Source organism: Cucumis sativus, chromosome 3, assembly GCF_000004075.3.
Source record: "Cucumis sativus cultivar 9930 chromosome 3, Cucumber_9930_V3, whole genome shotgun sequence".
NCBI lineage: Eukaryota > Viridiplantae > Streptophyta > Magnoliopsida > Cucurbitales > Cucurbitaceae > Cucumis > Cucumis sativus.
The window spans coordinates 19,795,627-19,812,235 of record NC_026657.2 but is presented as its reverse complement, the minus strand read 5'-3'; the positions used below and the strand labels follow the sequence as shown (position 1 = coordinate 19,812,235).

General features: G+C 31.6%; 1 protein-coding gene across 2 annotated transcripts; it reads right to left on the bottom strand.

Annotated features, from left to right (window-relative positions):
* Positions 1 to 10,125: 10,125 nt before the first annotated feature.
* Positions 10,126 to 11,251, bottom strand: LOC101216448 (zinc finger protein 11). Of its 2 annotated transcripts, XM_031882128.1 has the most exons (3): positions 11,057 to 11,251; positions 10,693 to 10,932; positions 10,126 to 10,579 (listed from the first exon to the last, which is right to left on the bottom strand). In XM_031882128.1, exons 1-3 carry the CDS (start codon positions 11,117 to 11,119, stop codon positions 10,565 to 10,567), a joined length of 318 nt encoding a protein of 105 aa, XP_031737988.1. In that variant the 5' UTR covers positions 11,120 to 11,251; the 3' UTR covers positions 10,126 to 10,564. The 2 variants fall into 2 exon arrangements, with proteins under 2 accessions (XP_031737988.1, XP_031737987.1); XM_031882127.1 differs by having other exon boundaries at positions 10,126 to 10,932; positions 11,057 to 11,201.
* Between the last annotated feature and the right edge of the window lie 5,358 nt (positions 11,252 to 16,609).

Here is a 16,609-nt window from a genome sequence, read left to right as displayed (position 1 = left end):
ATAAATATATTTTTGTCCATCTAATATAACCATGATCAGTAAGTTAATCCTGAAGGGATAAAAACCTATGGCAGCAGAAGAATTTAAAGAACCATTGCTCAAATTAATTTGCAAATCTTAAAATGTCAGTACATTGGCGAAATTTTAGAAGCAAAATTCTAAATAAACACTAAGCATGCTTTTAAATTAAAGAATACAGAGAACTTACTTCAATGACGTCTCTGAATCTACAAATCATCAAATTGGGGACACCACCCGTCGTAGACCTTCCTATCCTCTGGGATGAGATTGTTTTGTGGGAACCAACTGGGTGTTGGAATTTTTTGTCCTAAAACTCGTAGTTTGTAAATCATATTCTGTTCAATAAAGTTGTTTATTGAGAAATTAAATATTATAATCTTAAATCCAATAAATCAAGTTCCAAGGCTATTTTTGAATAAACTTGAACTTTATGTGTAAACATAAACGTGGATCAAGTTCGAGTATATAGCCTAAATAGTCTATAGTATATGAAATAAAGGTTGGGCGCCTTATTTAGAGAAACTATGGATGCGGCCCACTTTGTAGTACAAACGAGGTGATCCTAATCGTTCATGTAGAGACATGAAAGTGGGGGCATCCTATGTAAAATGTTTACATAAGACTGAACCATGAATTAGTCTTTTTTACGTTATAACACCGTTTACTGTTTAAAACTGACTATCTCAATTATTGATGACCTAGGTAACTTAGTCTTAATCCTGAGTTAACTATGAACTCCTGTTCACACGAGATTATCCTTAGATCTGCATAGGTGAGGGCAGCTCATCAGCGTTGGCCCAATAAGCCTCCCATTTCAGGGGTAAGATCGGGTGGATAGCTGGGAACATAGGGTACAAGATGGAATTCACTCCTACCCGCTTTAGGGTTAGTAGATAGGTTGTTCTCTTAAGCACTGAATCCAAGTCTTGAACAAGGGGCCCCACCCTCTCATTGGCCCGAGAGGGATTAAGTTTATAGGTTGAACCTTAAACCAATTGTTCAATAGTGGATTAGTGGGACTTAAGGAGCAAGATGTAATCTTGGGGGTAAAACGGTATTTTGACCCAGCCAAGGTTACGAGCAACCTGTGAAGGATTAACTTACTGATTATGGTTTTATCAAATGGACACAAATATATCTATAGTGAGGGGAGTGCAACTACGGGACTTTAGTGGAATGACCCGTTAGTTAACGAATGTTGATTAACTCGGTTTAAAAGAGTTTAGCTAGTTAATCTTGAATCGTTGGAGCCCATGATCTATAGGTCCATTAGGTTCCTCTGCTAGCTCATATGGATTAAACTTAGAACAGTGTGATGAAATAAGTCGAATTGTTCGAATTGGGAGAAGAAAGGGAAACCGACAAATATAGTGATATAGTCGTCGGTCTTCTAATTAGAAATAGAGCTTTTATGTTTTACATACTATAAGTATGAATGCGGATTCATACTAAGAAGCTCGGAATTGATGGAATTGGTCAAAAATAGTAAAAAGTCAAAATGTTGACTTTTGACTTTGAAAAGTCAAACTTTGACCGGCCTTATATTCAAATGTGATTTGAATTTTGGAAAAATGAATGCGGATTCATGCTCGGGAGGTTGGAATTAGTCAAGACGGACAAAATGGTAAAAAGTCAAAATATTGACTTTTGACTAGAAATATCTAATGACCATTTTACCCTTGGACTAAGTTAGTGGGAAAATCCAACATTTTGTTGGATAATCCCACTAACTCTTAGTGGGATATGTGGCTATATGAGATATAGACACCTAGCCCACTAAGTTCCACTAATTGTTAGTGGAACATTAGGTGTTGAGATTTGGCAAATGAATTGCATGCATTTTTGCATGTAATTAGGTTATAAATAGAGGTGTTTTCAAATGTTGAAGAACTTTTGCCTCTTTTATCATTTTCATCATCTCAACAAAAGAAAAAAGAAACCTTCCAATCTCATTTTATCTCCATTACTTTCTACACCAAAATTGGGTCCCACAACCCGGTTCTTTGTCTAGAGGATAGCAGTTGAGTACTAGTGGTGGTCTCGGTTAGAATTGGTAAGAAGATATCAAACCTTTTGAAAGCTTCAAAGATAATATTTCTTAAAACCCTAATTTAATTAGTTTATGGTTACATGTTAATTGTGGCAATTAGGGTAGAAATTCGATTTTTTTTCCGCTGTGCATGACTTAGTTCTATCACTCGGATGGGAAAAAGTTTAAAGATATTTGAGAGACACTCTTTTCTTTTTGCAGAGAGAAAAAACCTTGACTTTTTTCTTGATGAATTTGGTTTAAAGAAAACCGTTTTCTTCTAAATATTAATTATAACTCTATTTTGTTCTTGTAATAGGAAAAAGAGTATGAGAGCATCATGAGATTCTATTATCAAATCTACTAATTAATTAATCAATTAGTTTTAATTAAATCATATTTAACTAATATTTCAATCAAATCTTATTTGAATGAATATGTTTCCAATATCTTATATTTTATATTAATATAATTAATTAAATCATATTTAATTAATATTTCATTCAAATCTTATTTGAATGAATATCTCTGCAATATCTTATAGATTTAATTAAATTAAATTTAATTAAATAAAAATAAATTATTAATTAATTCTCCAATTAATTAATAACTAAATTAAATATCTTATATCACAAACTTTATGTTATAATGTATAGTACATTAAACTAATTCTCAAAGTAATTTTAAACATTTCAAATTACAACGAATATTAATAAATCTCATTACCCTTTACGAGTTAGGAAGGGGACCTAATGGACCTACAGATCAGAGCGAACTGAGATTAATTGGCTAAACTCATTAACCTCATTAATCAATATTCATTAACTGTGTGTACACTCCACTAAAGACACACAACTGAACTATTCTCACTTTAGACATATTTTTGTGTCCACAGATATAGACCAATAACAGTAAGTTAGTCATTCTCACGAGTGTTCGTAACACCAGTTGGGTCAATTTACCGTTTTACCCCTAGGTTGTCTCTAATCATTAAATACCAGTCCTCCTCCAATGAACAACCTGTTTATGGTCCTACCAATAACAGAAACCCCTTTCGTGTCATAGAGAGGGTATGACCCTTTGTTGAAGACCTGAAGACACCATTTAAGAAAACACTCATCTACTTATCCTAAAGTAGGGAAGGAGTGAATTCCATCTTGTGTAATTATGTTCCCAACTCCCCACTCCGTATTGTCCCCAAAATGATAAGCATATTGAGTCAGCGATCTGGCCACTCTCACCCGTACAAATCAAGGGACAATCCCTTGCAAGTAGGAATTCATAATACACTCAGGATTAAGACTAAATTACCTAGGCCATCCTAGTGAAATAGAAACCTAACTAGTTAACGAAGTTACATCTAGTGATTACTATTTTGCGGTTCGGTTTTATGCAAACTCATTGCATAGGATACCCTCACTTGCATGTCAACTACATGAACGCGTTGGATCATTGTGTTTGTATCAAATACAACGTGAGCCGTATTAATAGTGTTACCAGGATAAGGTACCCAACCTTATCCCTATACTATAGACCCTTTAAGTTGATCTTGAACATTAATCTCTATATGTCTCTATATACTGTTCAAGACTCATTAAACAACTAAGGATGTTAGTTTATTGAATTTGGATTATTAAGACAAAACTAATAATTTAATCAATAACAATTATTACAATAATAACAATTTATTAATAACGATCAATGGATTATACTTACAATCTATGAGTTTTAGGACATAAATTCCAACAAATCCTTCATAGGTTGTTCGTAAGCTTGGTTGGATTAAAATATTGTTTTATCTCCGAGACTACATCTTGCTTCTGAAGTCCCACTAAAATCCACTAATGAACAATTGGTTTAAGGTCCAACCTATAAACCGAAACCCTCTCGAGCCAATGAGAGAGTAGGGCACCTTGTTCAAGACTTGGATTCAGTCCCTAAGTGAACAACTTATCTGCTAACCCTAAAGCGGGTATGAGTGAATTTCATCTTGCACCCTATGTCCCCAGCTATCCACTCGATCTTACCTCTGAAATGAGAGACTTATTAGGCTAGCGCTAAAGAGCTACTCTTATCTATGCAGATCTAAGGATAATCTTGTGTGAATAGGAGTTTATAGTTAGCTCAAGATTAAGATTAATTACCTAGGTCATCAATAATTGAAATAATCAGCTTGAAACAGTAAACGACGTTATAACGTAAAAGTGACTATTTCATGGTTCATTCTTATGTAAGCTCTTTACATAAAATGTCTTCAATTTCATGTCTTTACATGAACAATTCAAGATCACATTGTTTGCATTGACTACAAAGTCGCCTGCATCCATAGTGTCCCAGAATAAGGCGCCCAAAGTTCAAGTTAATCCACGTTTATGTCTCTACATAAAATTCAAGTTTACTCCAAATAGTTTCGAAACCTTAGTTTATTGGATTTAAGATTATAGTATTCAAGATCTCTCTTTATTGAATATAATATAATTACAAACTACGAGTTTTATGACATAAATTTTAACAACTCATATATTTTCAATCCACATCAACAACAAAAAAAAAAAATTAAAAAGGAAGAAAGTAGAGTTACCAACACAGTCGTGGACGACCAAAGGATGAATGCAACTACTTTGATTTCGCCATGATAACTATATTTCCAATTGTTGATTTAGATTTTAATTTGTAAATAGAGAAGGATAAGAAAAACACAACGATATGTTACTTAAATGCATCCAAAACTAAAATATATTCCCTCACTATTTTATACTTGAAAGAATCTTTCCTTAACACCCATAATCTATTCACTTCTCCTTTGCTTCTCCATATTTAGCCTCCTTAGGCATAATTAAATGTCAACATCAATCATAATGCATGCCCATGCATAAAGAAAAGTAGGGTTATTAAACACCCTGATGTAGAAGACACTAGTACACATCCATAGACTAGAAGTGAAGAAGTTTCTAAGTATATAAATAGGAAACACATATCCATGGATGATATACTTGTGAGGGATTAGATACCTTGTTGAGGAGGATTTCGTAGTGGAAAAGATGGCGTGACTTCAAAAATATTTTAAAAAATAGCCGAGTTACTATTCACATTATCAATTAATTTTTTGATTAAACCTAATGTTTTTTTCATGGTTAAAAAGAATAATTCTTTTTCTCCAAGGGAATGAACTCTTTGTCCTATAGAGAAACATTGGATTGCATTGACTTTGTTTATAATTAAATAAGAAAAAATAAACAATGCTTAATCATTTACGTACCTTGATGTATATTGAAGACCATGGGTTGATGGGCGTATATCAACGAGGTTTTAATTGCTACAAACACTTCATTGCTATGACTCAAACTAGGATAAGGCTCATGAGAGTCTCCTTGGAAAGAGACTGAACGAGATGTAACAAAATTATACAAAAGAAATGTTCTCTAAATAATGAATAAAATAAGATATTTAAATCTAATTTACTTATCAAACTTTTCCTAACATACAGTTTCTTATTTGAGTCTCATTCAAACTAGGTATATAGAATTTTATTTCAGGTATATCAATATATGAGTAATTTTATTTGATATTTAATGTACTAAATTACAATAAACATGTTTTTCTTTCGTTAGATAAATCAAATATATTAAACACCAATTTCAACCCTTCAAATGCTCTTTCAACTAAATTGATTCTGAATTGTTCCTATGATATTAACCAAGAGGCATTATGTATCTCTATATTATAAGCACCAACGATTTAAAATTAATTAATTAAATTGTTTACCTAATTAACTATATGTCACTTTATTATAGATTTAGAGTATCACACTAGCTATTGTGCACTGTAAAAGAAGTTGTGTCATGAAGATAATCATCAAACAAGTAAATCTTTCATGAGTGTGTTCATAATTTAAGAACCAGGTGATCAAATGCAAGCTAGTTTTACTCTTGTACATCTTGTACCCATTGTACTACAAATCTTCCAATTGTTTACAATCTAACCATAATAATCATACTTTTTAGAGAATTATATATATCTGTCTAATTTCCTTACATCGAAAAGTTTGAATTTCATAATGTGAAATTAGAGCATTATGAAAAACCTCCATCTCTTGTAACTTTATTAGGGTTTTATTTATTTATTATTATATTAAAAGAGAGAGATGGGGTGAAAAAATTAGGGAGAAGAAAGTGACATGCGCCGACTAGAGAGGTAACTTTATCCCATGCCCTTATCTTTCACAAAAACAGTCACAAATTGGAGAAAGGCAGAAACCTAAAAGGATGATGAGTTTGTTATTTGAATAGGGGTTTTGTTTGTTTGTGGCCTCATTTTCCAAAGCCCTAAACACACATTATAATTTTTTTTTTCTTTTTCTTGTGTGTATTTTGGTTTAGAAATTGAAGAGTACTGTCAACAAATAGTGTGTTTCTATGTAAGGAAAAGGCCATCATGTCTCTGCCAGCTGACACCAAACATTTTGTGGGGAACATGCAATGCTATGTAAACCAATCACATTTCCCCCCTTAAAACCCAGATAAATTTTATCTTATTTTTCGACATACCCAACTTACAATCATCATTTCCCAACCCAATCCATACCAATACCAATACCCCTCTCTCCCTTTCTCTCTCGTTAACTATTCCTACAATATTTTAATGGTTGGAGTCGAGCTATTGTTGTAAGATGCATCAAGAAAAAAGGAAAAATGGTTGTTAATATAGACCATATAACTAATCTAACAAATCAAGTTAATGGATTGAATTAAAGATCAAGAGGAAAAATGTAGCATTAACAATTTTTTATTTAATATGATATCAGAGTCGTGTGGCTCTAAGATGCTCTGTGTTCAAGTCTAGATATATAATATTAAATAGTCTACCTCTAAGTCCTTTAGACAATATTTGTACCTCAACTCTACCTCTTCTTATTACTCTCCATCTACTAAGTTAGTCCTAGTACATTTTCAAATTGTATCTTGTAAGTAATGATAAATAGGTTTCAACCAAGTGTTTTTATAAAAGATTAATTATCTAAATTAAAAAAGAGTTAAAATATCACTCTAGTTTATAAAATTTTTAGTTGTTTGATTTTAGCTTTTAATACTTTCGATTTAAATCACAGTTTTAATCTGTTTAAATTTTTTTTAATTAAAATTAGTTAAATTATAATAATAGTTTTAATTTATTCAAGAAAATACAATATATTAATATGCTTTCAAAACTTTATATTTTGTTTAAAACTTGCATTGAAAGTGTAAAGACTAGATTAAATTGTGAGATCAAATGTTTCTTTAACAAATATGAAATATATCATAACAACAGTAAGAAGATAAAGAAAAATGAAATGGTTATCACAAATTATTGATAATAGACTATGACCTTTGTAGTTTATGTCTAATATAAGTGAGTGAAATATGGTTAGAACATGTTGGATATGTTTCATAAGACATATATACTATGTGAAAGTAAACTTTGCAATTGTAAGACAAATCTATCAATTTCGCCAATGGAATTGTATAGTTTAATAAAAATAATTTGAAAAAATGATATGATGAGGGGTGGTTAAACCTATAGTTGTAGAGATGGTTGAGAGAGTTTTACAAAAAAAAAAACTAACTTTTGATATTGAATTTCTAGATCTATACTAAATCTGTGACGTTTAGATGTCTACGTTAATATTTTCTTGGAACTATACAAAGGTAATTCAATTATATTTTTTTCAATCTAGAAGTGTGATCAGATTTTGAAAAGAAAGAAAATCAAAGTAAAGATTTTATTTTTCTTGTTTTCCCAAACTAAACTAGTGGGTGACTCCATTTGTGATCCTCTCAGGGTTGATAATTGTCCCCCACAGGCTACTAATTAGGCAAAAGCAAGTCCCATTTTAAATGGAAGGGGAATGGGAAATTGCGTTGCTTTTTTGCTTTCTTATTAATTTTTATGACATATTATCATGTGAATGCATTAACTTTTTTTTTTTTTTTTTTGTCTCACCTCTAGCTTAACTCAAATATTTCATAACTCTTTGATTCCACTCTACCTTTACTAGAAGTCATTTCATTTTAATGAGATTCAATTTATAGTTTCAAAAGTTGGATTGGGAATGTCTTTAATTTTCTTCTTATTCTAAAATTTCTAAAACTTTTTTGTTGGTACAAGTTTTTAATATTGTGCTTTGTCAAGTAAGTTATGTAAGTGTAAAATCTAATACTAGGAAAACAACTCAGAGAACAATACTGTTGAAGTTGTGATAAAAGAAAATTAATTGAGTAGGAATATTGAAAGATCAAAGACATAAAGTGAGAAAAACATGCTCTATATTGGTATGAAATATTTTTTGTGAATCATAAAAAAAAAAAAAAAAAATTAAAAAGACCTATGCCACATTGTGGCCAATATCATACCTCATAAGTCATATATAGAGATTTTAGAGACTCGCAGCTAAATTTAACAATTTTTTATATGCTCTAGATCTTCTATATCGGTGTTCATGAAACAAAAATTCAGCTATGATGGCACATAATATAGATATATATGAGTTACTTTGTACTTTAAAACTGAATAAAATAAGGTTTGTTTTATTTTTTTTCCAAATTAGAAATTTGGTCTAAACTATATGAACCCAATTTCTTTTATATAAAATTTGGCCTTTTTTAAATCTCTCTCAAAATATTTATGAAATCTAAGATTTTTTAGAAAAAATTATTCATCAAATCAAATTAAATTGTGGGTAGTGTAGATGTTAAGATGGTGAGGTGTCTCAGTATTTTTAATTTAAGTTCTCCAACTATACATGTCTTTAAAGATAAGACACATTTTATTTTTAGTTAACTATTTACAAATTAGATTGTCTTAAAATCGAATATACTCAGTTTATGTTTATACTCTTATATCTCATATTAGATAAAAGGTGGATCTAGTTTTATCTCAAAACTAGTTTAAAATAGTAAAAGAATAATCAACATATTATGATTTTAAATTGTGAGGTCTGTTCATCTTTTTCAAATATTATATATAACTAGTTAATTAATATGTGGATGGAGTTTTAAAAGTATCTTTTTAAAAAAGGAAATGTTTTTTTCCAAAAACAAAAACATAGAAAACTCTTATATTTAATCGATAAAAAATGGGAAGAAAATTTAGGAATGAAGAGAAATTGAGAGACACAGAATATTATGCACTTTTTACTTTCCTTGATTTTACTTTTTGTCCATGAAAAGAGAATACACATTGTGTTGCATTTTTCTAAAAGAACAATCAGAAAGAGATACTCTCTCTTAAATCTCTAACAAGTACTCTCTCTCTATTTATATATGTGTGTATATATGATTCAATCATTTGATTGTCTCTCTTCTTTTTCTTGTTCAATTAACCAATATCTTACGCCTCACCATATCATAATAATAATAATAAATCCTTCAGCTTCTTGAATGTAATCAATTTAAATATTCTTTTGATTCTTTCAATTCGTTTTCAATCCATTTAACTGCAATTTTGTTTTGTTTTTGAAAACTAAGTCTACTCCTTAATCTTTTTCTTTACAAAAGTTTACATATTTTTTAGGTGGAATCATTGATTTCTTAGTTAAATTTTCGAAAGAGAAAAAAAAAATCAAGTTCACAAAATACTTTTAGTTTTTAACGGTGGAATGGTATATGTAACTTCTAAAAAAACGAAGCGGTTACAAAGAGGTCATTTTAGTTACTTTGCTTTCAAAATAGCCCAAGTTGTTGTATGATTGTATGAAGTGATTAAATTTCACTTTTATTTTGTAATTCACTAAAGTTACTAAAATGTTATTACAATTTCTATTAAATAATTTTGGTTCAAAATTTATAAAAATACAAAAGTCTAAATGAATAATTTGAATGTTAATAACTAAAATGAATCAAAACTAAAATTAAAACGATAATATTGAAGGTATGGAAACTAAAAAATGAAGCAATATAAAAGTAGGACATGAAAAATGAAAATAAGTAATAACAAATAAAAGTCACATGCAAATTAAAAAAATAGGAACGGAAGAAAGAGAGATTCATTTGAATGATTTCATCCGAACCCCTTTGTTTTATATGAGGAACAAGGTGAGAAGATCAAAGTGAAAAAACTTCACAATATTTTCCATTTTAGAGTCAAAATAAAACACAGGTGACTTGCTTAATAACAGTTGTAGCTAATGCCAAAATGCCAACAAGTTTCCATTAAAAAAAAAAAAAACTTGAATAAAAAAAAAAGGATTTATAGAAACCTTAATAAAAATTAAACATACAAATTTAAAGATGTAGTTCCAGATCAAGATCCTCATTGTTTGAAGAAGCATCTCCCAAACTCCCCATCTTCAACTCTAAATTAACCATACCTTTCTTCTTCTTTTTGAAAACATGAAGAACTTGATCAGCATCATCATCAACATGTTCTTGGTCATCATGGGGAACAACTAATGAAGAAGGCTTGTATATATTGTTGTTCCATGAACAACTTCCAATTTCTTTCTTGTCTTGATCTTGTAAGGAAGAACACAAAGAATTTTTATTTGATGATGATCTGAAATTGAAACAAGATGGTGAGAAATTAGAAAAATTAGGGTTAGGGCAAGAATAATAATTATTATTATAATTATTATCAGACACCCAAGAAGGCAAAAGTCTCATTCTTGCCCTATCCCTTCTATGAACATTCATATGCCCGCCAAGAGCTTGAGCTGATTTGAATTCCCTCTTGCAAAAATTACAACCATAATTTTTTGCTGGCCATTGAAATTCATTGCTTGAAAAAGTTCCTTCTTTTGCATAACCCCTTTGTTGCTGCTGCTGCTGCTGCTTCCCATTGTTGGTATTGTTGTTCATATAAGCTCCATTATCCATGGGCAGTCCTTCAAACTTTTTTTCTTCAAAACTCTGAAAATTAAAACAATGTGGGGAGTTTTAAGGTGTGAAAAAATAATGATGAATTGTGTACTTTTTAGAGAAAGAGATGTAAGAAAAAAGAAAAGGGTTTTATTAGGTATTCAGGTGTACTAACAAGGAGATGTGTGGAGCCATATTTGGATATTACTTGGCCAACACAATTAGGAAACTTTAGCATGGCAGTGAAGTTCCTTTTTGCCAATTCAAGAGGGAAGGACTGGCAGATATGTTTATTATTCCTTATTAATTGTGTTACTACACTCCTCCCAAAAAAAAAAAAAAAGAGTGTTAGGCACCGGCCGAGAACTCGCACACTCTCCTTCGTCGTTGGAGGTCTTTTGTAGGCTTGTCTACCGACCCGCAACTTTAGCCGAATCTCGTTCTTCAAGCTAGCTTAGTTTGTATGAAAGTTACTCAAACACTAGTATGGCACACCGAGTCTGCACAATGATATCTAAATTAGTATAGGAGTATATAGTTCAACCTAAAGAGCAAAGAGTAAGGAATAGAGCTCTCATTTGGATTACTTATTTCATTCGGTTCGAAGTTGTCAAATGAACTTTTTATAGTGTTCTAATTCAATTAACACTTACCTCTAGTTACTTGTAACGTTTGTTGGTGTCAAGATGGTTGTGATGCTTGAAGTTGTAGCACACCAGGGTCGAGCTTGACTCGGTAATTATTTTTCGATTTTATACTTTGCAGTTTAGCTGGTCAAATCTGAACGCAAAGTTTTTTTTTTCTTTTATGGGACTTCTGTTTTCTCATGTCACTCCCAAATTTTCTTTAGGCTTGGACCTTGTTTAGGCAACTACAAAATAATAATAAATCAATAAACAACTTGGTTATATATATCACTCTTTGGACATATAGCTAGATTTAGCGATAAATTTATTTGGTTACATGTGTGTTAAATATTTATGTTGGATCAATAATATGTTTGAAGTGAGGATGACAGTAGGGTTTGATTCTTAATTTGTTTTAGTTCCAGTAAAGAATTTATTTCCATTTAAAGTGCGACCCAAGTTTGTACGCAATCTTTCTTTTGCTTTTATATAGGGATGAAATTATGGAACCACTGGACTTGGATCATAAAAAGTTTGTATACAAATAAAATGTATACCTCAAAATTTGGGGCGATTGGACAAATGACCTAGGAATGGTATTTTTGAAAAATAGCCAAGCATATTTTATTTTTCTTCGAGCAAAGGAACAAATGAGTAATTCTATTGCTATTTAAATTTTAAAAATAGACAAAAATACCCCTATAACTTAATCCCTAAAATTATGCTCCGTTTTTATATATATATAAAAAAGCTAATAATCTAAAACAAAAGGTTAATTTACAAATACATAACAAAACACAAAAAAATTTAGGACCCATTATCAAAAAAAAAAAAAAAATTCCATAAAGCTTTCATTGATTTTTCATAAATTCTAAATTTGCCCTTGTTGGTTTTGAATTTTTCAGGACGAGTATTGAACTTCTGCACATCTTCTTCATATTATTAATTCTCCTTCTTTATATTTTCATTTTTTCTTGTTCGCGATTTTTTCATTTCCTCTCCCAGAATTTCTTCCTTTTTCGTCATTTCTCGTATTCGTTTTTTCTTCTTCTTTTTTCACTACATGATTGCATACTAAAATCTAAATAATTAGTCATCTATCCTAGATAGGTAGAGATAGAACACTATCTATCCCATATAGATAAGTGATACATTTAAACGATAGGTTACTAAGATTTAAAAGATAGTGTACTAATATTTTGGTACAAGATCATGTACCAAAATCATCTACGATTTGGTACAAGATCATATACTAAGATCGTTTAGATTTTGTACACGATCTTGTACCAAATCCACACGATCGTGTATCAATATCTAAACGATCTTGGTACAAGATCGTGTACCAATTCTAACCAAGATCATTTAGATTTGGTACAAGATTGTTTAAATATTGGTATACTGTATGTCAGATGTTGATCCGTAAAACAACATAAAGTAATGCGGAAAGGAACGTTATATAGGTTTAGTCCTTTAAACTTTACTCTATCACCTAGCCCAAACTTAAACATTTAAACTACTAAGTGATAAAGATAAAAAATACAACACATCGGCATATATAAACTTAAACTTTTATTAACTTCAACCATGCAATTTGCAACATATAAAATACTTTACAACTTCCTTGGTACAAATTATAATAACTTAAATTAAGCATCTCACAAAACCTTTTTGCCCAACAATTGCACTCCCCCTTTTTACCTGGCCTTAACGACTCATCACCTAGGGAGGAAAAGCTTAAAACATAAGTCAAAAGACTTAGTGAGGCTTTAAGGAAAAACCTTTTGGAAATACATTTTGCAAACGTAATCATTTTAGTTCAAAGCAGGCTCAGTGCCTCATTTCACAATAACGCAGTCGCATAACACACATTAGTTACTTATCCTTCTCACCAAGAGCATGAACCATGCATTCTGAATGCCAAGACTCATCGCCTTGCGTTTAGACAAGTGATGGATTTTTCATGAACAGACTCCAAGAATCTCTTAACTCATCTCTCGTTGCTCAAGCCGTCTAGTCCAATGCACATCTTTTATACATTGGTCGACTTCACTCCACCATGTAGACCTTTTCTACATAGTTGTCTTTAACCTTGTGTGTACATAACAGTTAGCTCAACAATAGTCATAAGACTAATGGTTTGAAAACCATTTCTCAATCATTTGCAATTCATAAAAAACATAGTTCAAACATAAGTTCGTATTCGTGAAAACAACATAAATTCCTTTAAACATAAGCTTTCATTTGTATAAATTATGTTTAAATCATCAGTTCAGAAACAACATGAGATTTAAAAAAAGCTTTAAAGTACAAAACACATTTTAGAAACCACTTACAAAGACTTGATTCCTCCTTAACTCAAACGCCTAGTTCAACTCCTCTTCTCGCGTACGTAGTAACTGTAAACCTTGAATCTTATTGAACTTGGATCTTCTTAAGAGTATGAAAGGATTGATTATAGGTAAAGTTAAGATAAGGAAGTCAGCTAGAGAATGTATCTTGGTAGGTAAAATGGAAGAAAAGCTTTGATCAATTGCTTTAAAAGCTAAACGAAAAGATAAAAGGAAAAGAGGAAAAATTTGGCTAAATATGAAAGTTAGCGTTTTGGCCATAGAAAAGGTATTTAGAGGTTTGTTGTTGGTGGCCAAAATGTATAGAGAGGTTATCAAGGTTGGTTAGGCGTTTGGAGGTGGCCTAGGGGAGAAGAGTTGTGTGAGAACTTCTGAAGAGGTTATCTTGGGCAAGAAAAGAGTGTGCTAGGCAGCAAGATGGGTGTTATGGTGTGGGGTCAAGAGGGTTAAGATAACCTCTAAATGTGTTGGCAAATTGGCCTTGCTAAGCAAGAATCCATGGTCTTACAGGTTATTTAGGCATTTAGGCTTGGCGAGAAGGCTTGTTTAGAGGTTAGCTATACTTTTGAAGGTTTGAGGCAAGGCTATAGAGATTAGTTTGCCTTTGACTTGGCGTATTGACATGTCCTTGACACTTTGACATTTTGGTTAGGCTAGATGAGGAAGAGGTGGAGTTAGTTAAGTGGATTCTAGGTATCCTTGCATGCTTAATTTAAATTTCGGCTGAAACATGTATAAAGTTTCATGCAAGTTTAAATATAAATAGGTTACTTAGGATGAACATTTCTCCCAAACCACTCATGCGTTTTTCTGAAATTACTCTCTAAAACCCAAAATTGAATCTATTTTCTATATTGGGACTGCTAGTTCAATTTGATGGAAGGAAGACTGAGTTTGAGCTGAAAGAAGGACAAAAGGTCATTTTCGGAAGAATTTTGATCAGTGCTCATTTCCAGGAAACTACAAAACTCATTTTTTGGATTTTTTGGCTGACATTTTATGGTAGGTAAGTTGTTTTCCAACAACTTTGTAAAAGGAAATGTTTTCATTTGAGTTCTAGATGTTAACTTATAAAGCTCTAAAGTAGATGTAAGGTTCTGGCCGAATTTGAGTTTCTGGGCTGTGGAGGTTGTTGGCCGAGTATCAGGGGTTTATTAGGTGAGTTGAATGCGAGTGTTGGGTTAAAAGAGGTTAGCGTGGCATTTTAGGCTATCGTTGGACATATAAGACGCGCAAGGACTCACACGACCAAGGGAACACGTGAGAAGCCTACGCGCACCAAGGTTATGTGAGATGCGTTGGACACGTGTATGATAGTCAGGCAAAATACGTGAGGCATGCACACGCAAGGCTTCTTGTGAGATTAGCACGCGGTCGGTCTGCTAGGCATTCACGAGAGTTTAGCATGTGCCGCCGACCGCCTGTCCGCCAACCTTGCTTAATGGATGTTTATGGGTTGTTTTTTATATTTTGAAAAAATTTAAGTAAAGTTTTGATATTTTTAGGATAAAAGAGAATTGATTGGAATTACTTTCCATTGTTTCAGAAGAAGAAGAAATTGGACAAGTCTACAGACCACGGGTTTGAACTACAATTTGTGAGTGAAAAATGAATTTATTAAAGATATTTCGATTTATAATTTATAAATAAATGAGTTTGAAGTTGATTTCTAAATCTGATTATTTATCAAATGTTTTAAGCATATCTTGATGATTAAACTTTGAGTTTACTTTATGAATCTACATGTATGTTTTAGAAAGTATTGAAGTATGTTATTTAGAGATCATTTCAAAGTGTGTAATATGTTTATGCTAAAGCTTATTGATTTACAAAGTCATCTTTACGAGTAACTTAAATTCAGAAATAGAAATGTTATTGCGATAGAACTTTGTTTAAAAGCATGAGTTTAAATAGAATGATTTTAAAGAGAAAATCATGGTACTCTATATATTGAGTTCTTGATGGCCAATGTGTACAATTAAGGGTATAGGGCTACGCTGACCACTAAGCCGCTACCACCGAGTCCAGGCAGGATAGTAAGACTAAAGGTGCTATGCTATCTTGACCAAGTTTATTATGTTAAGCATGACCAAAGGTGCTCTGCTAGTTTGATCAAGGTATTATAGGATAATATGACAGAAGGTTCTCTATTATCTTAACTAAGTTTTCCTGGGTATAGAGTATATAGAGATAAAATAGTTTATTTAAATAATTTATAAAGATGTTATGGTTATGTAAATTTATGAAAAATATTTGAGTATGTTTGTTTTAAAATGTGTTTTATAAAACCATCACTCACTGAGCTATTTGGACTTGAAATTTTGTATGTGGACTTAGTCATTTCACATGTGTATAATACAATCACTATACATCACTAAGAAGGTTCATTGCGCTTAAGATGCTTGCTGTAACTTTTTGTATTGTGTGATTAATTCTAAGTGATAAGTCATGGGGCATGATCATAACATGCGAAATGCTCACTATATTCCTCTTCATCATGTAATGGCTCAGTCCTTGTTGAGTACAAGTTTTTCTACTGTTAGCCCAAGTGCAAACAAAACAGCAGATTTACCTGGGTGATCCAAGGTCGAACACAGGGAATTTATTCAAGACATTAGTTCTAGGAATTACTACTCATTTAGGCAATGTGAAGAAATTAAAGAATAATAAATGAATTAATTGCTAAACTAAACTCAATAACTAAACTAATCAGATAGGGTCTTTAAAGGGGGATAAGGAAGTGGTGTGGTGATA

Bases quoted from the DNA above. Each gene is read 5' to 3' on its own strand.
- LOC101216448 (XM_031882127.1), bottom strand. From the start codon at position 11,119: ATGCTAAAGTTTCCTAATTGTGTTGGCCAAGTAATATCCAAATATGGC. The intron at 10,933-11,056 runs GTTAGTACACCT...TTTAATTTTCAG, and splicing joins ATGGCTCCACACATCTCCTT to AGTTTTGAAGAAAAAAAGTT.